Here is a 26,910-nt window from a genome sequence, read left to right as displayed (position 1 = left end):
CGGCGGGGCGGAGGGTTCCAAAAAATAATAAATCGAGAGATGAGATGCTGGGGGGGTTGGGGGGGGGGACACCCCATTTTTCCCCCCCCCCACACCGGGCGGGAGCGGCGGCGGCCCCGCGGGCGGTTTAATCGAGGAGCGAGGGCTCGGCGGGGCGGATGATGGTCGGCCGGTTGGGCGCCGCCGGGGGTCTCCTGCTGCGGAGAGAAGGGGAAAAAAAGGGTGTGGGGATGGGGGGGGCCCACCGGGGGGTCCCCGAGCCGAGGACGAGGCCCTGGGGGTACAAAACGCCCCCCCCCCCCAAAGCCGGTCGCTTACCTGGGCACGCCCGGAGGGATGCCGGGGGGACGCGTGCGGGCCGCGAGGGGATCTGCGGAGGGGCCGAGAAGGGGTCGTTGGGGGCAGCGAAGACGTTTTGGGGTCCGGGCGCGAGGGGATGGGGGAGCCGTGAAAGGGGACGGCCCCCCCGCGGGGATGGGCAGCAGCGGCGGCCCCGGCGTCGGGCCCCGCACGGCAGGAGGCCGGCCCGGCGGCAGGACGGCCGAGACGGGTCTGCGCTGAGGCGGGGGGCTGCGGGGACACGGCGGGGGTCAGGGGCGGCCGCAGCCCTCTGCAGCCCCCCCAAACCCTGCAGCACCCCCCCCGAAGCTCGCTGAGCCCCCCAAACCCCGCTGAGCTCCCCTGAACACCGTTGAGCCCCCCTCAAACCCTGCAGAGCCCCCCAAACCCCGCTGAGTCCCCCCAAACCCCGCTGAGCCCCCCGAACCCTGCAGAGCCCCCCGAACCCCGCTGAGTCCCCCCCCGAACCCCATTGAGCCCCCCAGCCCCTGCTGAGCCCCCCAAACCCCGCTGAGCCCCCCCAAACCCTGCAGAGCCCCCTCAAATCCCGCTGAGCCCCTCCTGAACGCCGTTGAGCCCCCCTGAACCCTGCTGAGCCCCCCAAACCCTCCCAAACCCTGCAGAGCCCCCCAAACCCCCCAAACCCCGCTGAGCCCCCCCAAACCCCGCTGAGCCCCCCTCAAACCCCGCTGAGGCCCCCAAACCCTGCTGAGGCCCCCCAAACCCCGCTGAGCGCCCCTCAAACCCCGCTGAGCTCCCCCAAACCCCGCTGAGCCTCCCCCCGAACCCCGCTGAGCCTCCCCCGAACCCTGCAGAGCCCCCCCAAACCCCACTGAGCCCCCCAAACCCCCCTGAGCCCTGCAGAGCTCCCCCTGAACCCTGTTGAGCCCCCTCCAAACCCCATTGAGCCCCCCAGCCCCTGCTGAGCTCCCCCAAACCCCGCTGAGCCCCCCCCAAACCCCGTTGAGCCCCCCCGAACCCCGCTGAGCCCCCCCTGAACCCCGCTGAGCCCCCCCTGAACCCCGCTGAGCCCCCCAAACCCCGCTGAGCTCCCCCAAACCCCGCCGAGCCCCCCCCAAACCCTTCAGGCCGTGCCCTACCTGTGCCCGCTGCCGGTCTGCAGCCAGGTGTCGTCCACCGGCGGGGGCACGGGCGTGGAGACGGTGCTGGTGCTGATGTCGCCGATGATGCTGAGCGCCTCCTTCAGCGCGTGGTACATGCGCAGCATCTCGTCCCGCCGCTGCGCCTGGTCCGCCGACTCCTCCATCAGGCTGCTCTGGTCGGCGGACGAGTACAGGTAGGCGAGCAGCTCCGAGTGGATGAAATCCTTGGTCTGCGGGGGGGGTGAAGCCCCGAGGAGATTTGGGGGGGGGTCCGGTAACGGGGAAACCCCTCGAGCGGCGGGGGCGGGATGAGGCGAGGGCGGCCCCCCCCCCCCCCCTCCCGGCTTCGCGAGAACCCGAACGCCTCCTCGGCGTCCACTCGAATCATCGTGGAATAACGCCCCGAGGTGGAAGGGACCCAACCCCAAGGTGGAAGGGACCCAAAAGGACTCAGCTCGAATCCTGGAATCATGGAATAACACCCCGAGGTGGTAAAGGACCTGAAAGGATCCAGCTCAAGTCGTGGAATCACGGAATAACGCCCCGAGGTGGAAGGGACCCAACACCGAGGTGGAAGGGACCCGAAAGGACTCAGCTCGAATCGGGGAACTGCAGAACACCCCGAGGTGGAAGGGACCCGGAAGGATCCAGCTCGAGTCGGGGAATTGTGGAATAACGCCCCGAGGTGGAAGGGACCCAACCCCGAGGTGGTAAAGGACCCAGAAGGACTCAGCTCGAGTCGTGGAATCACGGAATAACTCCCCAAGGTGGAAGGGACCCAACCCCAAGGTGGAAGGGACCCAAAAGGATCCAGCTCGAGTCGTGGATCGCGGAATAACACCCCGAGGTGGAAGGGACCCAACCCCAAGGTGGAAGGGACCCAGAAGGACTCAGCTCGAGTCATGGAATCATGGAATAACTCCCCGAGGTGGAAGGGACCCAACTCCGAGGTGGAAGGGACCCGAAAGGACTCAGCTTGAGTCGGGGAATCGCGGAATAACGCCCCAAGGTGGAAGGGACCCGAAAGGATTCAGCTCAAGTCGGGGAACCGCAGAACACCCCAAGGTGGAAGGGACCCAAAAGGATTCAGCTCGAGCCATGGAATCACGGAATAACGCCCCGAGGTGGAAGGGACCCAACCCCAAGATCGAAGGGACCTGAAAGGACTCAGCTCGAGTCGTGGAATCGTGGAATAACACCCCAAGGTGGAAGGGACCCAACCCCAAGGTGGAAGGGACCCGAAAGGATTCAGCTTAAGTCGGGGAATCACGGAATAACGCCCCGAGGTGGAAGGGACCCAACCCCAAGGTGGGAGGAACCCGAAAGGACTCAGCTTGAATCGGGGAACCGCAGAACACCCCAAGGTGGGAGGGACCCAACCCCGAGGTGGAAGGGACCCAAAAGGACTCAGCTTGAGTCATGGAATCGCGGAATAACGCCCCGAGGTGGGAGGGACCCAGCTGCAAGGTGGAAGGAACCCGAAAGGATTCAGCTCGAATCGGGGAACCGCAGAACACCCCGAGGTGGAAAGGACCCAGAAGGATTCAGCTCGAGTCGGGGAATCATGGAGTAACACCCTGAGGTGGAAGGGACCCAACCCCAAGGTGGAAGGGACCCAACCCCAAGGTGGAAGGGATCCAACCCCAAGGTGGAAGGAAGGGACCCGAAAGGACTCAGCTCGAGTCAGGGAATCATGGAATAACGCCCTGAGGTGGAAGGGACCCGGAAGGACTCAGCTCGAATCGGGGAATCACGGAATAACGCCCCAAGGTGGAAGGGACCCAACCCCAAGGTGGAAGGGACCTGAAAGGACTCAGCTCGAGTCGGGGAATCATGGAGTAACACCCCGAGGTGGAAGGGACCTGAAAGGATCCAGCTCGAGCAGTGGAATCACGGAATAACTCCCCGAGGTGGAAGGGACCCAACCCCGAGGTGGAAGGGACCCGGAAGGATTCAGCTCGAGCCGTGGAATCGCGGAATAACGCCCCGAGGTGGAAGGGACCCAACCCCGAGGTGGAAGGGACCCAAAAGGATCATCAAAAGCCCGACCCCCTCGGTGCTCGAAGCGCCAGGACGGAGAAACGCAGAGCCACGAGGTCGTCGGATCCCCGTCGCTCCCCGAGGGGGGCCGGGGGGCTTCTCCCCGCGGCGCCAGGAGCCCCCGTTCGCCCCCCCCGTCCCCGACTCACATTATTTATCATGAGGTGCATTATGGTCTTTGGCATGAGGTCGCGGATGGACTTGTTGATGATGCCCACGTAGGAGTCGACGAGGTTGCGGATGGTCTCCACCTGCCGCTCCAGCTGGGGGTCCATGGAGAAGGTGTTCTCCTGGGCGCCGTCCTCGTTCTCCGTCTGCTCGGGGACAGCAGGGGGGGGGGCACCCGTCACCGCCGGGACCCCCCCCAGCGCGCCATCCCAAACGGACGCTTTAAGGGGGGAAAAAATTAAAAAAAAAAAGGGGATTTCGGAGCAAAAGGGATGCCGCGTCCAGCGGGCAGGATCCGTGCTCCTCTCTTCGGTGTCAGGCAGGGTGGGGGGCGAAGGAGCCGCGGGCTCGGCTCCCGGGGGGGCAGCTCGGAGGGGGGGGGAGCTTTACTTGGTCTTTCTCCGGGTAAACGCCGGCCCGGAGGAAGGAGGCCTTCCAGCTGTCCACGTCCTCCTGGGAGTCGCAGGCCAGCTCGATCTGGCGGAGGTCTTTGTAGACGTTCCTGGAGGAAGGGCGAGGATGAGGAGGGGAGGCCTCCGAAACCACGCGGCTTCGGCAACGAGGGGGGGGAGCCCGAAATGGCCGCTGCCTCCGAGAGATCCCCCCGCGAGGGGAAGGGGGGGAGGCCCGGCGGCGAGCTCTGGGGCTCGGGCCCTCACCTCTGCTCGGTGTTGAAGATGGCGAAGACGTGCTTGTTGGACATGAAGCCCTTCTCCACGTCGCGGATCTTCAGGTTGTCCAGGGGCAGCATGTACTTCTTCTCCTTCTCCTGGGGGGGGAGAGAAAAGCAGGGCTGAGAGCGAGCCGAGCCCCAGCCCCGCATCTGGAAGCGTTTTTGGGAGGGCCCCTGGCCCCGCTTTGTCTCCGAAAGGGACGTCCTGGCCACCCGGAGCCTTCCTCCCCCCCATGCCGCCCTACACTCCTCCTCCGCGATTTCCTGTGAAACCCGCGGCTTTTTGGTGTGTTTGGTTTTTTTTAATTTTTTTTTTTCCCCAGGCTGGATTTGTTGGGCAGAGTTTTGCCATGTCAGAAGGGACCCAAAAAAAAAAAAAAAAGAAAGAAAGAAAGAAAGAAAGAGGAAAGAAAGAAAGAGGAAAGAAAGAAAGAGGAAAGAAAGAAAGAGGAAAGAAAGAAAGAGGAAAGAAAGAAAGAAAGAGGAAAGAAAGAAAGAAAGAGGAAAGAAAGAAAGAAAGAGGAAAGAAAAAAGAAAGAAAGAGGAAAGAAAGAAAGAAAGAGGAAAGAAAGAAAGAAAGAAAGAAAGAAAAGAAAGAAAGAAAGAAAGAAAGAAAAGAAAGAAAGAAAAGAAAGAAAGAAAAGAAAGAAAGAAAAGAAAGAAAGAAAAGAAAGAAAGAAAGAAAAGAAAGAAAGAAAGAGAAAAAAAGAAAGAAAAGAAAGAAAAAAAAGAAAGAAAAAAAAAGAAATAAAGAAAGAAAGAAAAAAAAAAAGCGGCTTCCCTGCTCCCCCCCCCCCCGGCGGCGTCGCTCCTCGTTAAATATAAAAACCGGGGAAACGGGGGAGAAGAAAAAAAAAATTAAAAAAAAAATAGAAAACCAACGTGAAAGGCCCAAAGGCGGCGCGGCGGCGGCGCGGAGTCGGGCCCAGGCTGCCCAGCGCTCAGCCCGCCCGTGCAGGAGGGTGCGAATGGCGCAGGCCTCTGCACGCTGCTCACGGCGCCTTTGGCGCAGCGGCGCCCGCGCGTAACGGGGCGGCGGGGAAGGATCCGGCCCTTGGCGGGGCTGGTACGTGGGGCGTGGGGGTCGTTGCGTGGGGTTTGGGGTCGTTGCGTGGGGTTTGGGGTCGTTGCGTGGGGTTTGGGGGTTATTGCACAGCGTTTTGGGGGGTTATTGGAGGGGTTTTGGGGGTTATTGCGCGGGTTTGGGGGGTTATTAGAGGGATTTGGGGGTTATTGCGCAGGTTTTTGGGGGTTATTGCGTGGGTTTGGGGGGTTATTAAGAGGGATTTGGGGGTTATTGCGCAGGTTTTTGGGGGTTATTGCACAGGTTTGGGGGGTTATTAGAGGAATTTATGGGGTTATTGCGCGGGTTTGGGGGTTATTAGAGGGATTTGGGGGTTATTGCACGGGTTTTGGGGGGGTTATTACAGGGATTTCAGGGTTATTGCGCAGGTTTTGGGGGTTATTGCGCAGGTTTTGGGGGTTATTGCGCAGGTTTTGGGGGTTATTAGAGGGATTTTGGGGTTATTGCATGGGTTTTTGGGGGTTATTAGACGGATTTCGGGGTTATTGTGCAGGTTTTTGGGGTTATTGCATGGGTTTTGGGAGGTTATTGCGCGGGTTTCAGGGTTATTAGAGGGGTTTTGGGAGGTTATTAGAGGGATTTCGGAGTTATTGCATGGGTTTTTGGGAGTTATTACGCAGGTTTGGGGGGTTATTGCGTGGGTTTCGGGGGGTTATTAGAGGGATTTTGGGGTTATTGTGTGGGTTTTTGGGGGTTATTGCGCGGGTTTGGGGGTTATTGGAGGGGTTTCGGGGGTTATTGCGCGGGTTTCAGGGTTATTTGAGGAATTTTGGTGTTATTGTGCGGGTTTTTGGGAGGTTATTACGCAGGTTTTGGGGGTTATTGCGCGGGTTTGGGGGTTATTAGAGGGATTTCGGGGTTATTGCGCGGGTTTCTGGGGGTTGTATGTGGGTTTTTAGGGTTATTACGCGGGTTTTGCGGATATTAAAGGGTTTTTTGGGGTTATTACACAGGTTTTTGGGGATATTAGAGGGGTTTCGGGGGTTATTACACGGGTTTTGGGGTTATTACACGGGCTTTTGGGGTTATTAGAGGGGTTTCGGGTTATTAAATGTTTTTGGGGGGTTATCAAATTGTTTTTCGGGGATATTAAATGTTGTTTTGGGGGTTATTAAATTTTTTGGGGGGGTTATTAAAGGGATTTTCAGGTTATTAAATGGATTTTTGGGTTATTAAATTGTTTTTCATTCGGGGTTATTAAATTGGTTTTTTGGGGATATTACACGGGTTCTTGGGGTTATCACACTGTTTTTCGGGGTTATTAAAGGGTTCTGCTCGCACCCGTTGGCGCAGCGCGCTTCTCGGCGGAGCCCCCCCCCACGTCCCCCACCCCGTTTGGGGGGGGGGGGTCGAGCCCCCCAAAAAAGCACCGCGGGCCCAGGGAGAAGCCGCCCGAAGGAGGGGGAACAAAGGGAAATAAAAGCCGTGCCCCCAGCTCCTTTTTCTGCCCCGCGTGCTCAGCACCGGGCTGTGCCCCCCCCTGCTGCCAGCACCCAGCTCAGCACCCCCCCGGTGACGCGGTCCCTAAAGGAAAGTTCTTTGTCCCGAAAGGAGGGTCCCCGATCCCTGAAGGAGGGGCCCCAGTCCCCAAAAGAGGGCCCTGACCCCAAAAGGAAAGCCCGTGACCCCAAAAGGAGGGTCCCTGACCCCAAAAGGAGGGTCCCCGGCCCCAAAAGGAGGGCCCCTGACTCCAAGAAGAAGGTCCCTGGTCCCCAAAGGAGGGCCCTGACCCCAAAAGGAAAGCCTGTGACCCCAAAAGGAGGGCCCCTAGTCCCCAAAAGAGGGCCCCGACCCCAAAAGGAAAGCCCATGACCCCAAAAGGAGGGTCCCTGACCCCAAAAGGAAGGTGCCCGGTCTCCAAAGGAGGACCCCTGACCCCAAGAAGAAGGTCCCTGACCCCAAAAGGGAAGTCCCTGGTCCCCAAAGGAGGGCCCCCAACCCCAAAAGGAAAGCCCGTGACCCCAAAAGGAAGGTCCCCGGTCCCTAAAGGAGGGCCCCAGTCCCCAAAAGGAAGGTCCCTGGCCCCCAAAGGAGGGTCCCCGACCCCAAAAGGAGGGCCCGTGACCCCAAAAGGAGGGTCCCCAACCCCAAAAGGAGGGTCCCCGGCCCCAAAAGGAGGGCCCCTGACTCCAAGAAGAAGGTCCCTGGTCGCCAAAGGAGGGCCCTGACCCCAAAAGGAGGGTCCCCAACCCCAAAAGGAAGGCCCGTGACCCTAAAAGGAGGGTCCCCGACCCCTAAAGGAAGGCCCATGACCCCAAAAGGAGGGTCCCTGACCCCAAAAGGAGGGTCCCCGGCCCCAAAAGGAGGGCCCCTGACTCCAAGAAGAAGGTCCCTGGTCCCCAAAGGAGGGCCCTGACCCCAAAAGGAAAGCCTGTGACCCCAAAAGGAGGGCCCCTAGTCCCCAAAAGAGGGCCCCGACCCCAAAAGGAAAGCCCATGACCCCAAAAGGAGGGTCCCTGACCCCAAAAGGAAGGTGCCCGGTCTCCAAAGGAGGACCCCTGACCCCAAGAAGAAGGTCCCTGACCCCAAAAGGGAAGTCCCTGGTCCCCAAAGGAGGGCCCCCAACCCCAAAAGGAAAGCCCGTGACCCCAAAAGGAAGGTCCCCGGTCCCTAAAGGAGGGCCCCAGTCCCCAAAAGGAAGGTCCCTGGCCCCCAAAGGAGGGTCCCCGACCCCAAAAGGAGGGCCCGTGACCCCAAAAGGAGGGTCCCCAACCCCAAAAGGAAGGCCCGTGACCCTAAAAGGAGGGTCCCCGACCCCTAAAGGAAGGCCCATGACCCCAAAAGGAGGGTCCCTGACCCCAAAAGGAGGGTCCCTGACCCCAAAAGGAGGGTCCCTGACTCCAAGAAGGTCCCCGACCCCAAAAGGAAGGCCCGTGACCCCAAAAGGAAGGTCCCCGGTCTCCAAAGGAGGGTCCCTGACTCCAAAAAGAAGGTCCCTGACCCCAAAAGGGAAGTCCCTGGTCCCCAGAGGAGGGTCCCCAACCCCAAAGGGAAGGTCCCAGGTCCCCAAAAGAGGGCCCTGACCCCAAAAGGAAGGCCCGTGACCCCAAAAGGAAGGGTCCCCGACCCGGGGGGCGGGGGGGCCGCCTGGGGACGTGGGGCTTGCCCCGTTCGCAACCCCCCCCGGCCCCGTACCTCCTCATCCTTGTACCAGGAGAGCGACTCGGCGGTCAGCACGAACCAGTACTCCTTGGAGCCGCCCTTCATGATGCTGATGTTGTTGATGGTCAGCCAGCCCCTGCGGATCACCTGCGGGCACAGAGCGGCGCCGGGGAGCGGGGGGGGGGCGGCGCCGGGAGCCCCTCGATCCCGAGGAGCCCCCCCCCGGGGAGGAGGGGAGGCTCAGGAGCCCCTCGGCCGGATTAAACCCCCCGAAAACCCATGGGTTTTGGCCCAAATCCTCCACCTGCCCCCAAAACGCCCTCGCTCGGCCGTCGCTCTTGGCACCCCGGAGCGGCTGCGAGCATCGACCCCCCCGGGCTCGTTTAGGGGCTAACGAGCCCCCCCCCCCCCGGGCTCATTTAGTGGCTAACGAGATTTTGGGGATAAACCAGGGGGGATTTCTCCTCCCTGTTCCCACCTCCTGCGCTGCGGGGCCGAGCCCTCGCCCTCCCTGGGGAGGGGGCTGCAGCCTCCGCCTCTCCCCCCGGGGTCTCGCTGCCGCCGAGCACCCCCATTCCCCGGGGGGGGGGGGGGTGATGGGGGGGGGGGGTTTGGGGTTCCCAGCCTCGCGTGGAGGCAGCCCAGCACCGCTTTCCCCCTCTCCCCATAGCCCTGCGCCCCCCGCGCCCTCTCTGCCCCAGCGCTGCGGGGTTAGTGCCACCAGCCGGGTTAGTGGGGGGGGGACAAAAACGTGCTGGGGGGGGGGGGTCAGCCCGAAGCGGGGCCCCGGGAGGGCGACGAAGGCCGGCGGTTGAGCAGAGAGGGGTTAGACGGCGGCGGGACGCGGAGTTCGGCACGGCTCGGCGGGGAGCAGGGGGGGGGAAACTGAGGCAGGGCTCAGGACCGCGGCGGCCGGAGCTGGGAATTGGTGGGAGGGGGCCGGGGGAGCCGTGCCGAAATCCTGGGGGGGGTGGGGGGGTGAGGCGCACACACGGTGGTTTTCCCGGCGAGGGGAGGAAGGAGCGCGAGGGTAAGGAGGCGGAGGGCGGCAGGGAGGGGGGCTCCGCCTGCCGGTTCGCTGCGAGCACCCTGGTTTGGTTTGAAAAAACAGCGGTTTGGCTTTGAAAAGCATCGGTTTGGCTTTAAAAAACAGCGGTTTGGCTTTAAAACCCATCGGTTTGGCTTCAAAACTCATCGATTTGGTTTCAAAAAGCATTGGCTTGGCTTTAAAAAACATTGGTTTGGCCTTAAAAAGCATCAGTTTGGCCTTAAAAAGCCATCGGTTTGGCTTTAAAAAGCATCAGTTTGGCTTTAAAAGCCGTCAGTTTGGCTTCAAAACTCATTGGTTTGGCTTCAAAACTCATCGGTTTGGATTTAAAAAGCATCGATTTGGATTTAAAAAGCATCGGTTTGGTTTCAAAAACCATCGGTTTGGCTTTAAAAACCGTCGGTTTGGTTTCAAAAACCATCGGTTTGGCTTTAAAAACCGTTGGTTTGGTTTTAAAAAACATTGATTTGGCTTTAAAACCCATCGGTTTGGTTCTAAAACCCATCGGTTCGGCTTTAAAAACCGTCGGTTTGGTTTCAAAAACCACCGGTTTGCCTTTAAAAAGCATCGGTTTGGTTTCAAAAACCATCAGTTTGGTTCTAAAAACCGTCGATTTGGCTTTAAAAACCCACCGGTTTGGTCTGAAAACCCACCGGTTTGGTCTGAAAACCCACCGGTTTGGTTCAAAAACCCACCGATTCGGTCCAAAAACCCACCGCCGAGCGTGCGCTGAGCTCGGGGACCGCGGAGGTCCGGCGGCGCGGCCCGAGGCTGCTGCCCCGAAAACGCGACCGGAGGCCGCCGCGGGCAAAATAACGGGGAGCGGGGCCCCCCCGCCGCGGGGGCACGGCGCGGGGAGAGGCCGAAACCCCAGCCCCGAGCTGGAGCCTCGGGGAAAAAGCCGAAACGGGATTTGGGGCACCAGGGAGGCCCCGGGGCGCTCCTGGGCTCGAGGGGAGGAGGACGGGGGGGGGGGCGCAGATCGCGCTCGGGGCTGATTTTGGGGTGTCCCCCCCCCGCCGGGGTGCTCAGCTCCGAATCGGAAGCCTCGAGTCCTTCGCCGCCGGCCCTCCGCCGTCCCGGCACCGGGCGCGTTCCCCCCCCCACCCCGTCCTCCGTGGGCACAGCCAGCGAGGGGAGCGGAGCTCGGAGGCGGCAGGATCGGGCCCCGGGGGGGGGGGGGCCGCCCCCGTTTTGTTTTTGGGGGACGGTGCCGGGAGGAAACGGAAGCCTCTGAAGGCGGCGAAGGGCCCGGGAGGCGACGCGAGGCCGCTGGAAGCGCAGCCCCCGGGGGAAGCGGGTTGAGACCGCCTCCCTCGCAGACGCTTCCATTTCCTCCACCCCGAGCCCCAAAAGCGGGGGCCGGGACCCCCCCCAACCCACCCGCCGGCCCCCCCCGAGGGAAAAGCTCGCCCAGGGACGGGGAAACTTCTCCCTTGGGAGCAAGCTCAGCCCTCTGCCACCCCCCCCAAGAAGTGAGCACGCCGGAGGCGAAGCTCTTCGCCGGCCGAATAACGCGCCCAAAAGGGGACCCCAAAATTTGCCTCTGCCGCCGCCGCCGCCAGCCGGGATTTACGGGGCCGGCGGCCGGGCACGGGAAATCCCAGCCCGAAAAGCAGCTCCGAGCCCAAAAGTAACGCCTCCCTCCCCGGGGGGGGGCATTTCTCCCCTCCAGCCTCACGCTGGCAGCGGGCGCACCCCGAAAACCCCGGCGGGGTGAAGATTTCGGCCTCCCGCTCCCCCTTCCCCCCTGCCCGTGGCAAGGGGAGAAGCGTGGGGACGAAGGGACCGGGCCGAATTCCCACCTCCAAGAGGCTGTTTTGGTTTTTTTTTTGGGGGGGGGGATCCTGCCCTGCCCCTGCCGCCGGTGTGCTCGGTTCTGGGGTGCGAGAGGCGCCGGGTGCGGGCTCGGGGGCGATTCCTGGCCGGGCCGCGTCCCTCCCTGGCTGCCGTCTCTACCAGTACTACCAGTCCACACGGGTACTTACCAGTATCTCCCCCTTGGGGCGCGCAAAATTAAGGGGGGGGGAGAGGGGCGTGGGTGGGTGGGGGGGAAGAAAACAAAACACAAAAGCAGGAGGAGGAGGAGACGGAAGAGGGAAGAGAAAGAGAAGTGGCGGGAGGGAGAAGAGAGCGGGAGGCACGAAAATGGTAGGAAAAAGCGGAGAAAACAGCGAGAGAAAAACAGGGACATGCTATTAATTATAATTTTTACAGTGTTAATAATTCATCACAATCTTTCCGACCAAGGAGGCAGCGTCTGCATTACGTCCTGCCACACCTAGGACCATGCAAAGGGGGGGGCTTCCAGTCCCGCGCCGCCGCCCCCCCCCCCCATATCGAGGCAGAGCCGCGTTTCCCTTCCTCCGTCCCCCACCTCCAAACCTCGCCGGGGGGGCCGCGGCGGATCCGGCCCCCGGAGCCGCGGGGTGGGGAGGGGGCAGCTCCCGAAGCGGGACCCGAACCCAGCGGGCTGTACCTGGTTGGGGACGGCTCGCTTCTTGTTGGTCTGCGTGTTCCTCTGCTGCGCGCTGCGAAGAGAGAGGGGGGGGGAAAGTTTTAGGAGGAGAGGGGGACGGTGCTGAGCCCCCCCCCCCCCCGGGGGCCGCACGCTTCTCCCCTCCCCGGGCTGCCAGGAGTGCTGGAAGGAAGAGCTGAGCCCCGCGGGGGGGCTGCGGGGTGGGATTTTTCCCCCCCTGGGGCTACGGGGTGGGATTTTTCCCCCCCCCTGGGGCTGCGGGGTGGGATTTTTCCCCCCCCTGGGGCTGCGGGGTGGGATTTTTCCCCCCCCCCTTCCCGGGACTTAGGGCCAGCGGTTTGAGGAGCCCTCTCCGTCGGGCTGGGACCGAATGCGGTGCTGAGGCAGGGGGGGGGACACACAGACAGGGTTTTGCGCCCCGGGCAGCTTTATCTGCTTCCTTCCAGTCCTTACCTCCGGGCAGGCGGGTTGGTTTCAAGCCTGCGCGTCCCCGGGGCGGGGAGGGGGGCGCGGGATAGGAAACACCCAGAGGTCGGAAAGCCCAAGGGGTCCGGGGGCCTCGCCAAGCACCACGACTCCTCTCCAGAACCGCCTGCAACCTCCTGGTCCCGCCCGCGTCCCCCCCCACACCCCCCAAAAAAAAAAGAAAAGGAAAGGCTGGGACCAAAAACCCCGCGTACCTGCACCGGAGGGAACGCTACCTGTCTCTCCTGAGCACCCACGGGGACGCGGGGGCGCGGCGCGGGACGTGCCCGTTAGTCAGGAGCGGGAACAAAATCCGGGAGAACCGTTAGAGCCACGCCGGGACGCCCCGGGGAGAAGCAGCTCGCAAGCGCCTTGTGGGGGGGGGGGGAGGCGGCAGGACCCCCGGGGGCGTCCCTGTTTTTGGGGGGTGGGTGCTGGATCTGGTCCTGGGGTCCCTAAAACCCTCCTGGCGCCGGGCGAGGCCCAGCCGTGAGCTCCGGATGGGAGCGGGGAGCTCCCCCGGGGCGCTGAGCCCAGGGCGGAGAGCTCGGCGCATGCAGGCACATGCTGCTGCTGCTCGTGCTGCTGCTGGTGCTGCTGCTACTACTGCTGCTACTGCTGCTGGTGCTGCTGCTGCTACTGCTGCTGCTGCTGCGGGTACCCACCCTGTCGCCAAGTGCTGCTCAGTGTAACAGCTGGGGAGAGGGAGAGATCCGGAGGAGTCCGGAGCGCGAGAGAGCGAGGCGGTTCCAAGGAAAAACAGGAGAGGTTAGGAGAAGAGGAAGGAACCGCGCGGGAACCAAGGCGAGAAGCGGAGATGTGATCGGGAAAAGGAGGGGAAAAAGGGGGAAAAGTTTAAGAAAACAGAAGGGGACCGGAGGAGGAGAAGCGGAGGGGGCTCTGCCGGGAAGCGGGGGCGCGAGCACGGGGCTCCGTCCCCGCGGGGACAGCCGAGCTGGGGCTCTCGGCGGCGCGACACCGGGGCCGCGCTGCTGGGACGAGGAGGAGGAAGGGAAGGAGGAAGGACGGGGACAGACGGACGGCGCGGCCCCCTCCTCGCGGCCCTTCTGCTCCGGCATCGTTCCGAGGGACGAGCTCGATGCCCCAGGGACGAGCTCGATGCCCGCGGGGACTCCTCTGCTCCCCCGGGAGCCACCTCGCGCCTTCCCTCGCTGCGCCCAGCGGGGCACGGGGAGCTCCCGCCGGCCCTAAAACGGCCCTAAAATGACCTTAATTAATCCCAGAACCCCCCCGCCAGCAGCCCCGAAGCGCTTCCGAGGCTGAACTTCGGGCACCGCCTCGGGGTAAAGCGCAAGGCGGAGGAACGCTGCGGGGCGAGCTCGCGGCTCCGCGCCCTCACACGCTGCGGGGGGGGGGGGGCAGGGATTCGGGGCTGCGGCACGAACCCCCCGCAGCTCCCAAACCCCCCCCGTAGAGCCCCCAGCGCTCCCCGCCGGGCTTTGGTGAATTAAAGCGGGGCCGCGGGGGGCTCGCCCGCCCCCCCGTCACCTCCCGAAGGGCGCCGCCAACGCCCCGCCGGGGACGGGACCGCGAGCCCCGTTCGTGTCGGGGCGCGAGGAAAAGCCCCGTCCCGCCGCCCGGGCACTCACTTGGCGAAGCCGATGAAGTCCTCGTGGTTGGTGTTGATGTAGGAGAGCTCGATGTCGATCAGCAGCAGGATCTGGAGGGAGGTTCCCCGGTTAGGATCCCTCCCCCCCCAGGATCGCCGCTCCCCGCGCCGCTGCCGCCAAGAGGGAGCCCTGGGGTCGCGACGGGGAGCTTTGGGGTCATGAGGGGGAGTCTTGGGGTCGCGAGGGGGAGCCTTGGGGTTGCGACAGGGAGCTTTGGGGTCGCCAGAAGGAGCCTTGGGGTTGTGACAGGGAGCTTTGGGATCGTGAGAGGGAGCCTTGGGATCGCGATGGGGAGCATATTGGTTGCGACGGGGAGCCTTGGGGTCACGAGGGGGAGCCTTGGGGTCACGAGGGGGAGCCTTGGGGTCGCTACGGAGAGCTTCGGGATCGCGATGGGGAGCCTTGGGGTCGCGATGGGGAGCTTCGGGATTGTGCCGGGGAGCCTTGGGGTCGCGACAGGGAGCTTTGGGATCACAAGGGAGAGCCTTGGGGTCGCGAGGGGGAGCCTTGGGGTCGCGAGGGGGAGCTTTGGGATCATGACAGGGAGCCTTGGGGTTGCGACGGGGAGCTTCGGGATCGTGATGTGGAGCCTTAGGGTCGCAACGGGGAGCTTTGGGGTCGCCAGAAGGAGCCTTGGGGTTGTGACAGGGAGCTTTGGGATCGTGAGAGGGAGCTTTGGGATCACAAGGGGGAGCCTTGGGGTCGCGACGGGGAGCCCTGGGGTCACCAGAGGGAGCTTTGGGGTCGCGACAGGGAGCCTTGGGGTCGTGTGGGGGAGCCTTGGGGTCGTGCGGGGGAGCCTTGGGGTCACGCCGGGGCCGCGCTCACCTGGTCCTTGGTTTTGCCCTCCCGCTCCCTGATGTGCGTGGTGACGATCCTCTCCGTCTCCTCCCGCAGCCTGGGGTAGGAACCGAGCTGGGAAGGGAGGGAGGGGGAGGGAGGCAGGGAGGGAGACGGGCGCTGAGCGCGGCGCCGGCGAGGGAACGGGGCCACGAAGGGCGCCAGGAGGGACAGAGGAGGAGGAGGAGGAGGAGGACGCAGCTGGGGCTCGGGGGGGGAAGCGAGAGCCGACCCTCTGCGCTCTTCCCCCAGTTCCTGGGGGGGCTGCGGCGGCACGCTCAGCCCTCCAGAGATGGGGGGGGGGGGAATTTCCTCCAGGGGGGGGAAACGCCCTCGATCCCTCGGAGCTGCCCCGGGCTCGCCTCAAGCAGCCGGTAATTAAATACGGGAAGGAGCCCTTCGGCCCCAGCTCCGGGGCCACCAACGCTGCCAAGGGCGAATGCCAGCGCCGGGGGGTGGGGGACCCTACTGGTGCCCGGCCTTACTGGTCCCCTACCTTACTGGTGCACTGCCTGACGGTGTTGATGAGCTCCTGGATCACCAGGTCGACGCACTTCAGGCACGGCTCCTTCAGCTTCACCACCTGCTTCTTCACGATGGCCTCGAACGCCAGGTCCGGGGTGAAGAGCCCCGTCCTACACGGGGTGGGTGGGGGGCGAGGGGGCGGGGAGAGAAACAAAAACGGGCCGTCGGGTCCAGGGCCGCATCCTGACGGGAGGCTCAGCGCCGGGGAGCTGCTCCCTGCCCGCTCCTCCGCCGAGCACCAGAGGGTCGGGGTGGGTTTAGAATTAATTAGAATTAGCGCTCCTAATGATGAGGGGGAGGGCGCAGGGGTGCCGGCACGGCGAGGAGCCGGGGAGCTGCCTTTTTGGGGGCGTTTTGGGGGGGGTGGCTGCACCCCGAGCGGCTCAAGCGGTGCCTGGGGAGGAGGGGGAGCTCGGGGTTTCCGTTCTCCTCTCAAAGCACGAGGCCGAAGGAGAGCAGGCACGCCGGGAGGGCCGGCGTCCCACCCGATTCCCCTCCTGGGTCCGCGCCGGGGCCGGCAGGGTGCCCGAAGGGGGGGACAGCAGGGACCCGAAGGGGGGCAGCAGGGACCCGAAGGGGGGACAGCAGGGACCCGAAGGGGTCCCCGGCTGGACCGCGGGCCCCCGCTTCTCCCCGCGGCGTTCGGCTCCCTTCTTCCCCCCCTCCCGGGAGCGGAAGGGGGAAGAGGAATGGTATTTCAGCCGCCAAACCCAAGCGGCAGCCGGCGGGGACGCTCCGAGCGCGCGCCCCCCTGGATCGGGTAATTTTTTTGGGGGGGGGGGAATCCGCGCCCCCCCGCCGCTTGCCTGACGCCGTGGATGTTCTTGATGGCGTAGCTGATTTCTCGCCTCAAGTCCTTCTCGTCGAACTCCATCTGGGGGGGAGGGAAGCCCGCCGTTAAACCAGCGCCGGGATCTGCCCCCGGGGGGTTCCCGACGCAGGACGCGCGGCCCCCCCGGGCCGGCTTTACCTTCACGAGCTCGAAGGGGAACCTCTCGTGGAAGATGCGGTTGATTCGGGCGCCCCCGGAGAGCTCGAGCGTGTCCACCTGGTCTCCCGACCCCTCGATGCGCTTCTCGAAGTCCACGCCGAACTGCTGGACCATTCTGCGGAGAGGCAGCGGGGTCGCACAGGCTCCGGCTGAGCGGAACCCCGCAGAACCCCGCAGAACCTCTCCAGAACCCCTCCAGAACCTTGCAGAACTCCTCAGAACCCCTCCAGAACCCCACAGAATCCCCGCAGAACCTCTCAGATCCCCCCCAGAACCCTGCAGAACCCCTCCAGAGCCCCTCCAGAACCTTGCACAACTCCTCAGAACCCCACAGAACCCCTGCAGAACCCCGCAGAACCCCTCAAAACGCCTCCAGAACCCCACAGAATCCCCGCAGAACCTCTCAGATCCCCCCCAGAACCCCTCCAGAACCTTGCAGAACTCCTCAGAACCCCTCCAGAACCCCTCCAGAACCTCTCAGAACCCCACAGAACCTCACAGAACCCCCGCAGAGCCCCACAGAACCCCTGCAGAGCCCCTCCAGAACTCCTCAGAACCCTTCCAGAACCCTGCAGAACTCCTCAGAACCCCACAGAACCCCTGCAGAACCCCGCAGAACCCCTCAAAACGCCTCCAGAACCCCACAGAATCCCCGCAGAACCTCTCAGATCCCCCCCAGAACCCCCCCGGAACCCCACAGAACCCCTGCAGAGCCCCACAGAACCTTGCAGAACCCCAAAGAACCCTTCCAGAACCCCTCCAGAACCTTGCAGAACTCCTCAGAACCCCTCTAGAACCCCACAGAACCCTTCCAGAACCCTGCAGAACTCCTCAGAACCCCACAGAACCCCTGCAGAACCCCTCAAAACGCCTCCAGAACCCCCCAGAATCCCCGCAGAACCTCTCAGATCCCCCCCAAAACCCCCCCGGAACCCCACAGAACCTCTGCAGAGCCCCACAGAACCCTGCAGAACCCCTCCAGAACCCCAAAGAACCCTCCCAGAACCCCTCCAGAACTCCTCAGAACCCTTCCAGAAACTTGCCGAGCCCCTGCAGAGCCCCTCCAGAACCCCACAGAACCTCTCAGAACCCCACAGAACCCCGCAGAGCCCCTCCAGAACCCCCCCAGCCACCCCGAGCTCCCCAAACCCTGCCCGGCCGCGGGCACAGCAGCAGGATCTGCCTTTGGCTGCGGTTTGGGGAGCCCGCGGGCAGGGTCAGGGAGCACAAAAAGCTCCCCTTTTCATCCCAAACCGCAGCTGCTCCGGGTGAAGCCGCCAGAAAGGAGCCTCGCCCGAGGGGGGCAGCAGATTTCCCCCCCGCGCCAGCGGCGTTGCTGCCCTGGAGGAGGGACTCACTGCAGCAAAGCTTTGGTTTTGCGCGTGGGGTCGTCGGGGCGGAAGTTCTTGTACTCCTCCACCTCCTTCTCCAGCGAGAGCAGCTGGCTCTGCAGCTTGCTGCGCAGCGAGGGCAGCGTCTCCCGAATGTGGTTGGTCAGTTGCTGCGGAAGAAAAAAGAAATCCCGCCCCAAAAACGAATCCAGCCGCCCGCCTCCGCTCCGAAGCCGCGCGGGAACGGCCCCCCGTTGGCCCAGCACCGCGAAATACCCCGCTTTTCCTCTCGGGGGGGAGGAAACCAGCGACAGCTCCCCCCGGGCAGGAGCCCTGGTTGAATTGGGGGGGCGGGGGGAAGCCCACCCACCTGGTTGAGGACCTTCTGCAGGTGCGGGGTGCCCATGCGGTCGGCCATGTGCCGGTAGGCGGGGTGGGAGAGGAAGAACTTGCGCTCGGCCGCCAGCGCCGCCCGGATGTCCTTCTTGCCATCGATGTCCTTCTGGCTCCGGTTGACGACGCCGATGTAGCCTGCGAGGGGACACGCGCCGGGCAGAGCCGGCCCCTCTTTTCCTCCAGCGCCTTCAGAGCCCTCCCCGGGCGCCCTTCGGGCTCGTTCCGAAATGGGAACAGGCTCTGGGGGGCGGACGCGGCGCGGCGCGGGGCCTGGCGGCTCCTCGTACCTCTGCGCAGAGGAAGCAGCTTGTTCTCCAGCACGTCCCTGGCGTCCGTGCCTTCGTCCATCAGGTCCAGCTTGGTGATCACCCCAATCGTCCGCAAGCCTGAGCCGGCCACAAAAAAAGAAAAAAAAATGAGGAATCGATCAAAGGAGGGCGGGCGGGTGGAGAGGCGAAAGAAAGACGGCGTCGCCGGTGAGGAACGGGACCGCCACCCTTCCTCAGCCACCAGAGCGCCTCGTCTCACCCCTCGGAGGGAGAAGGGGCGACGAGCAGCACCTCCGGCCCCCAAACCGAGCGAATTATTTGAGGCGCCGCGTCGCGGCGGCAGCGCGGAGCCGTCTGCGGCCGCCTTACCTTGGGGATCCACTTCTTTGGCCATCTTGAGCGCGTCCGAGTTGGCCAGGTCCATGTTGGCGGGCGTCACGGCGAGGATCAGGCTGCTCTCCCTGCTGATGAACTGCAGGATCATGTCCTTGATCTGGTACTCGATGTCCTGCGGCTGGTCCCCCACCGGCACCTTGGTGATCCCCGGGAGGTCGATCAGCGTCAGGTTCAGCACTGGGAGGACGGAGACGGCAGCTCAGAGCCTGCGAAGCCCTCCGAGCCCCTCCGAAGGGAGCCACCTTCGCTCAGGACGTGCCCCGTGTCCCCAAAAAATCCCCCCCTCGGGGCTGCTTCGAGCCCGGAGCATCCAGGGTTTGCTTTCGGGACGCGGGCTGGGTTAAACCCCGGCGGCGCCGAGCGTGCGGACGGCTTTTCTTCCCCCCAAAAAAACCCCGGGCCGAGAAAAGAGCCCGCTCACCGTGCGGCGAGTAGACGCGGAGGTTGATGGGGATGGGGGAGATGCCTTTGTTGGTGCCCGTCACCCGGTCGGTCTCCGCCTCGATCTCCTGCCGCACCTCGTCGAAGTCCGTGAACTTTTTGGATTTGCAGTGCAAAAACTCAGCGTATTCTGGGGGGGGGAAAGGGGAAAAAAATTAATTAATTAATTAATAGAAAGCGTGGGCATCGTGAGGCCGAAGCAGGAGGATCGACCCGGCCGCGCTCAGCCTCCGACTGGCGGCCGCCCCAGATAAACTTGGCCTCGCCGGCGGCGGAGGAAGAGGAGGAGGAGGAGGAAGGGGCTGATGGCAGCCCACGCTCCGCCTGCTGCCCCTGCTTTGCCGGGGGCTCCGAGCCCCGAATTCCCCTTGCCAAAAAGAAACCGCCGCCGGGCGAGGCGCTGGCAGGCAGCCGAGGGCGCTGAGCCCGGCCACCAGAACGGCCGCGGTTGTTTTCCTCCCCCCCCGGCCTCTCTGCCTCTGGGTCCCCGCTGACGCCTTTTAAACCTTTTGCCGACGGCTTTGAAACGTTTCTGCTGATGGCTTTGAAACGTTTCGTTGCTGGACGAGCGTGGAAGGAAGAGCTGAGGCTCCGGGGGGGGAAAGCCGGGCTCTCCTCCTCCTCGCGGTGGCCCCGCGGACGGGGGACAGCTCGGCGGCCCCTTGCCGAAAAGAGCCCACGGCTTCCTCCACCCGCACCAGGTTTTTATTTCTTGGGTCCCCCTCTGGATTTCTTGGGTCCCCCTCCGGATTTATCGGGTCCCCCTCCGGATTTATCGGGTCCCCCTCCGGATTTCTTGGGTCCCCCTCCGGATTTACCGCCGGGTTTCACCCCGCTCAGGGCCCGGGGTGGAATCGAAATCCCACGACGGCTGCGTTTTCCTTCAGGGGAAGGAGGGGAAAAAGCTCCCCGAAGGCCAAGGGAGGTTCTCAGGGGGAAAGCTCGCCGTCCTCGCGGTTCCTTTCCACCTTCCCCAGGCTCTGGGCAGCGGCCGACGTCTCGGGGCTCCGCGGCGCGAAGCGGAACCGGGCCACGGCGCAACGGGGACGCGGCCGGGCCGGCTTTGAGTAGCCACCGCCGGGGCGTTGAAGGCCCGGAGCCAGCCCAAGCCTCGTTTGTAATCGGGATAATTGCACCCCGAGGAATGCCCAGGGGCTTTCTGCTATGGGGGAGCAGGAGGAAGGACCTGAAGGCGTCAGCGCCGCGGCCCTCGCGGGCTCCCCTTCTCCCCTTCACGTCGCCTCCGCTGAGGGCTGCCTCCATTTCCATTTAACACGGGGTTTTTTTGGGGGAAAAGGAGCCAAAAGGATCCAAAAGGAGCCTCGGAGCCTTCTGCAGAAGCCCCCCGCACGGCCGTGACCTTGTAGAATAAAGGCTAGGACGTGCTCAAGCCGAGCCTGGCCGCGACCCGCGCCGCCAGCACGCGCTCTCGGTTAAACGCGCGCGAAACGCCGGCAAGCGCAGCGAAGCGCGGGGAGCTCCCGGACGGCTTCCCACTTCCAGGGGGGGGGACGGATTTCGCTCTGCGCGCTCCCCAGGGGACAAGATCCTGCCGTGGGAACGCTCGGACGAACGAGAAATGTTACCTCGATGCTTTGGGAGCGTTCAAACGTTACCGACGTGCTCTGGGAACGCCCCCATCGAACCGGAATCGTTACCTAAATGGCCTGGGAATCCGCGAACGAACCGGAATTGATGCCTAAACGCTCTGGGAATGCTCAAACCAACCAGAATCGTTACCTAAATGCTCTGGGAATCCTCAAATGAACCCAAATTGTTACCTAAACGCTCTGGGAATCCTCAAACGAACCCAAATTGTTACCTAGATGTTCTCTAACTGCTTTGGGAAAGGTCAAAGAAATGAGAATCGTTCCCGAAACATTCTGGGAACGCTCAAACAGACCAGAATCGTTCCCTAAATGCCTTGAGAACGCTCAATCAGACCAGAATCGTTCCCTAAATGCCTTGGGAACGCTCAAACAGACCAGAATCGTTCCCTAAATGCCTTGGGAACGCTCAATCAGACCAGAATCGTTCCCTAAATGCCTTGGGAACGCTCAAACAGACCAGAATCATTCCCCAAAGGCTTTGGGAAAGCTCATACGGACCGGAACCGTTCCCTAAATGCTTTGGGAACGCTCATACAAACCAGAACCGTTCCCTAAATGCTTTGGGAACGCTCATACAAACCAGAACCGTTCCCTAAATGCTTTGGGAACGCTCATACAAACCAGAACCGTTCCCTAAACGCTCTGGGTGCGTTTCAGGCCACGTCTGCGAGGGGACACGCGGCCGGAGCGTACCTGTCTTGGAGAAGATGAGCTGCAGGATGAGCGGCCGCCGGGTGACGATGCCGGAGCCGCGGGGAAGGAAGTCCCTGCGAGGGATTAAAGGACACGCGGTTACTGGGGCGCTCAAACGAGCTCGGATCGCGCCGCTCACCCCCCTCCTCCCTCCGCGATCGGGGCCGGAAGGGGCAAAAACAGGGCGAGGACCCCCAAAAAAGAACCGCTCCCTTCACCACCGGCAGCTTCCCCCGGGGCTGAGAGCGCAGGAATTGGGGCCGAGGCTCCCCCAGGCTGCCCTAACCGGGTTCAATTAGCCAGGTTCAATTAACCGGGTTCAATTAACTGGGTTAAATTAAGTGCCTGCGACCCGCCCCGTGCGACTTCCTGCACGACCGGGACGACGGGTTGTGCCGCGGGCAGGTGGGATCCCAGCGGAAAGGGAAGCGTCGAAGGGCGGCTGCCGGCCGCCGCCGCGGGATCTATTTCGGTGCCGCTCGCTCATCCGGCGGCACAGCCGCGGTTTCGCTCTGATGCCGCGCGGCCGCCACTTCCTCCCGGCGAAATCGACCCAGGCAGGCGCAAAAAAACCCTTCGTGGGGCGGGGGAAGCATGGGTACGAGGGCCAGGGCACGAAGCATCCTCCGTAGCCGGCCAAAACCCCGCGGCTCCCTTCCTGCACGGCCTCCGACCCGGCCCTCGCTCGCGTTACTCGACGCCGGGACCGCGTTGTTTCCCCGGTGGGAAGGAAATCCTCGTGGGGACGAGCGTGGGCATAAAAGCGAAGTCAAAGGTGTGCTTGTAGACGTAATCATGGAGACAAACTCATTTTTGTAGACATAACGTGCGTTTGTAGACGTAAAAGTGAAGTCAAACCTGTGTTTGTAGATGTAAAAGTGAAGACAAATTCATTTCTGTGGACGTAACGTGCGTTTGTAGATGTAAAAGTGAAGTCAAACCTGTGTTTGTAGATGTAAAAGTGAAGACAAACTCATTGTTGTGGACGTAACGTCTGTTTGTAGACGTAAAAGTGAAGTCAAACTTCTGTTTGTAGACACAATCATGAAGTCAAACTAATTTCTGCAGATGTAACGTGCTCGTAGACGTAAAAGTGAAGTCAAACTTATGTTTGTAGACGTATTGTGTGTTTGTAGACGTAATCATGAAGACAAACTGGTTGTTGTAGACGTAATGTGTGTTCGTACACATAAAAGTGAAGTCAAACAGGTGCTCGTAGATGTAACGTGTGTTTGTAGACGTAATCATAAAAATAAACTCGTTGTGGACGTAACGTGTGTTTGTAGACATAAAACTGAGGTCAAACTCGTGTTTGTAGACGTAATCATGAAGACAAACTCATTTCTGTAGACGTAACGTGTGTTCATAGATGTAAAAGTGAAGTCAAACAGGCGTTTGTAGATGTAATGTCTGTTTGTAGACGTAAAACTGAAGTCATACCCATGTTTGTAGACGCAATCGTGAAGTCAAACTCGTTGTAGACGTAACGCGTGTTTGTAGACGTAAAACCGAAGTCAAACTCGTGTCTAGATGCAATCACGCAGACAATCGTGTATTCGTAGACGCTTCCCTGACGACAACCGTGTTTGCAGATGTAACCGCGGTGAGCGGCGCCAAACACCCATCCGAAGTGTCAACACTGAAGCCGGATTTTCCCCTTCGATCCCTTCCTCCGCGCCCCGCTGCCCTCGCCCCGCAGGCAGCGCCAGGACATCGGGGCTGCGGGGCCGGAGCGGGCCGGCAAGGCTCGCTGCTCCACGCGTGCTCCGCAGCCCCTCGGGGCCAGAGCTGCTCCGAAAGCCCCGGGGCTCCCTAACGAGCGCCTCCCTCGTTACCCCCTCCTTCCTTTCTCGCTCCCCTCCCGCCCGGCCATCGGGCTGCCGTTCCCGTGCTCACCGCCGCTGCAAATAAAACCCTCCCGAGTCCGAAGTCGCCGTTTCCCCGTGCCTAAATTCAGCCAGACCGATCCCATTGGGGCGACGCAGCCACACCCGACCCGTCCGGGGCGAGACGAGCGGCTCCACTTCGCTCCCGTCCCCTCCTCGGATCCGTTTCCCCGCACGGCGCCAACGCCTCACCTGGCTGTCGGCGGCCGCGTTTTCAGCCCTGCTGATGCCACCCGGCGCCGTATAATGCCCCATTGAGGCCGGGTGGGCTCCCCCCCGCGCCCGTCACAACGGCCCCATTGTCACCGCGGGCCGGCCGCGCTCAATGCCGGGGTTTGAGGCGGCCCCGGGGCCGCCGCTGGTCCGAGCGGCGTCGCGCTGACGCTACCAGGGCTCCGAAGAGCTCAACGTGCTCCATCGGGACGTCGATGGCTTTCGACGCAGCCGGTAACGTCCTTTTAATGCAGCGTCTTCGACCCGTGCTCTTCCAGAGAGCGAATCCGGGGCCCGCCGCGGCACGCGGGGCCGCGAGGTGGGCTCCAGGCATGCCGAAGCCCGGCCCCGACGCGGCTTCGGCGCGCTGCAGGCCGTGGAACTCGGCTCCCGGCTCCTTTTCGGGCTTTCTGCGCGGCGAGGCAGCTCCACCGAAACCTTCCCCCGTGCCACGGACGGCTCCGGTTCTCCAAACCGCTGCAGAACGCCCAGCCGCAGGGCGAAGACCCCGGCTGGAGGTGCCCGTGCCGTTCACTCACCTCCCGCTGGAGCGGAGGGGGCTGCTCGGGTGGAATCGTTCCCGTTTCTACCCGGTTTGCACTCATAAAACTCAGGTTTTCCGCCCGGCCGCCTTCCCTTTTCTTTCCTTTTTTTTCGCGGTCAAAGTGCGGCGCGGCACAGAAGCTCGACGTGCGGAGGGGCCTGAAACGCGGAGCGAGCTCAGAACTCCCGCAGCGACGGCTCTCCTGGCCCTGATGCCTCGTGGTCACCCTGGAGAAAGTCTCGGAGCGCTCCCGGGAGGGATTTGTCCCGCGGGACTCGTCCCCGAGCGCTGCGCAGGGAGAAACCGAGGCGCCTGCCCTCCTCCGCATGCGATCCCAACAGGGGCAGAGCCGTGAAACCCCGAATCGCCGCGCAGAGCCGCTGGAGCCCGCGCCGACGATCTCCGTCCCTCGTTATTCCGTCCCTCGTTATTGCATCCCTCGACGATCTCCATCCCTCAACGATCTCCATCCCTCAACGATCTCCATCCCTCAACGATCTCCATCCCTCGTTATTCCATCCCCGGTCTCCGTCCCCTGTTATTTCATCCCCTGATCTCTGTCCCTCGTTATTTCACCCCCCGATGATCTCAGTCCCCCATTATTTCGCTCCCCGACGATCTCCATCCCTCATTATTTCATCCCCTGATCTCTCTCCCTCGTTATTCCATCCCCCAACGATCTCTGTCCCCCGTTATTCCATCCCCTGGTCTCTGTCCCCTGTTATTTCGCTCCCCGACGATCTCCATCCCTCATTATTACATCCCCTGGTCTCCGTCCCCTGTTATTCCATCCCCTGACGATCTCTGTCCCCCGTTATTTCACCCCCCAACAATCTCCATCCCTCATTATTCCATCCCCCGACGATCTCCATCCCTCATTATTCCATCCTCTGGTCTCCATCCCCCATTATTTCATCCCCTGGTCTCCGTCCCTCGCTATTTCACTCCCCAACGATCTCTGTCCCTCGTTATTCCATCCCCAGGTCCTTCTCCGGGCGTGTTTACGACCCGGCAGCGGGAGGAGCGGTCGCTGACACGCGGCTGCCACCAGCGAGCTCCGATCGCTGACGCGCCAAGGACACCACGCGCCGGGCGGAACACACCCCGGGCACAATTACCCGGTCATTAACCCGAGCGCATCGTTAGCGCCACGGGGATGCACCCCAGAGACTCCCGGTCGCAAAAACAGCCCGGGACGGACGGGAAGGGAAAAGGAAAAGGCAGCTCGGGGCAGGGCGCCGACCTCGGCGCGAGGAAGAGGTGAACCGAGCCGAAAACCGAAGGGCGGCAGGGAAAACTCGCGGGGCGCCTCCCGGGCTCCGTTTCCCACCGGGGACGGGAGCTGCGGGGGCGTCAGCGCCGTGACCACAGGGCCGAAAAGCCCCAAAAAGCCCCCAAAAACGCCCCAAAAACAGTTGGAGAAAGGCGTTCGGCTTCTGGTTCGGAGCGGAGCCGCGACTGCGCGTCGGTGGACGGTGTCAGGCCGGGACGAGGGCGATGTCGGGGTGGGACGAGGGCGGCCTCGGGACAGGATGAGGGTGGTGACGACGAAGATGAGGATGATGAGGATGATGATGAGGATGATGAGGATGCCAGGCCGGAATCGCAGCGCAGGAAGCCGCCCATTGTTAACGTCGCGGCCTCCAGCCCGGCCGGAGGCCTCGAGCGAGCAGGAGGGGGGCCAAAAACATGGGGGGGGGGGGGAGGCCAAAAAAACGGGAGGTGGGGGCCCAAAAACCGAGGGCGGGGGACACCAAGAACCAGGAAGGAGGCCCCAAAGCTGGGCGGGGGGGGGGGGGGGGGGGGGGGGGGGCAAAATCGGGGGGGGAGAACACAAAAACCAAAGGGGGAGAACCCAAAAAGTGGGGGGGACCCAAAAACCGGGGGGGGGAGAACCAAAAATCGGGGGGGAGCCCCAAAAACCGAGGGGGGAGAACCCCAAAATCGAGGGGGGAGCCCAAAAACCGGGGGGGAGCCTCAAAAACCGGGGGAAAGAACCCAAAAGCCGGGGGGGGAGCGGTCGGGCGGCTCCGGAGCCTATCGGGCGGGCGCAGGGCCCGGGCCCGGGGGGGGCCGGGGGGGCCCCGCCGCTATCGCCGGGACCCGGCCTCCTCCCGCCGTCCCCCCCCCCGTCTGGAGGTTCCGTATTCACAGAACCCCCCTACGCCAGCGCCGCGCCGCCCCGCCCCGCGCCCTACGCCGCCGGCGTAAGGAGCCGGCCGCCAGCCGCGTAGCGCGCCGCGCACTTTGCGTAAGGCGCCGCACGCTCGGCGAGGCGCGCTGCGCGCTTTGCGTAGGGCGCCGCGCACTTTGCGCAGGGCGCCCCGCGGGCCCCGCCGCGATTCACGAAGCGCTTTTACGCCGTTTCCGCGGCCGCCGCCGGCCCGGCGCTCACCGGCCTACGAAGTTCTCGAGCACCGAGCTCTTGCCCGCGCTCTGCCCGCCCACCACGGCGATCTGCGGCAGGTCGAGGTGGCAGCTCTGCCCGATGGAGCTGAAGGCGTCCTGCAGCTTGTTCACCAGCGGGATCAGCTCCTCCATGCCGCGGTTCCCCATGGCGGCGGGGCGGCGGCGGCGGCCCGACTTCCCCTCCGCGGCTCCTCATCCGGCACTTGGCGGCGCGCCCCGCCCCGCCGCGCTCGG

General features: G+C 63.2%; 1 protein-coding gene across 1 annotated transcript; it reads right to left on the bottom strand.

The window, feature by feature from the left end:
* DNM2 (dynamin 2) lies at positions 1-26,910 on the bottom strand. The gene is given in 23 exon segments (XM_066986493.1): positions 1-197; positions 319-349; positions 352-437; positions 439-570; positions 1,440-1,672; positions 3,632-3,796; positions 4,041-4,152; positions 4,310-4,419; positions 8,543-8,656; positions 11,546-11,557; positions 12,037-12,088; positions 14,112-14,182; positions 14,961-15,047; positions 15,469-15,607; positions 16,304-16,371; positions 16,468-16,603; positions 17,847-17,989; positions 18,190-18,350; positions 18,503-18,601; positions 18,854-19,057; positions 19,302-19,451; positions 21,625-21,698; positions 26,663-26,910. Coding segments are annotated over 23 exon segments (2,610 nt in total). The 5' UTR covers positions 26,824-26,910; the 3' UTR covers positions 1-127.

Source organism: Anser cygnoides, chromosome 34, assembly GCF_040182565.1.
Source record: "Anser cygnoides isolate HZ-2024a breed goose chromosome 34, Taihu_goose_T2T_genome, whole genome shotgun sequence".
Lineage (NCBI taxonomy): Eukaryota > Metazoa > Chordata > Aves > Anseriformes > Anatidae > Anser > Anser cygnoides.
This window is presented reverse-complemented; position numbering and strand designations above follow the sequence as displayed.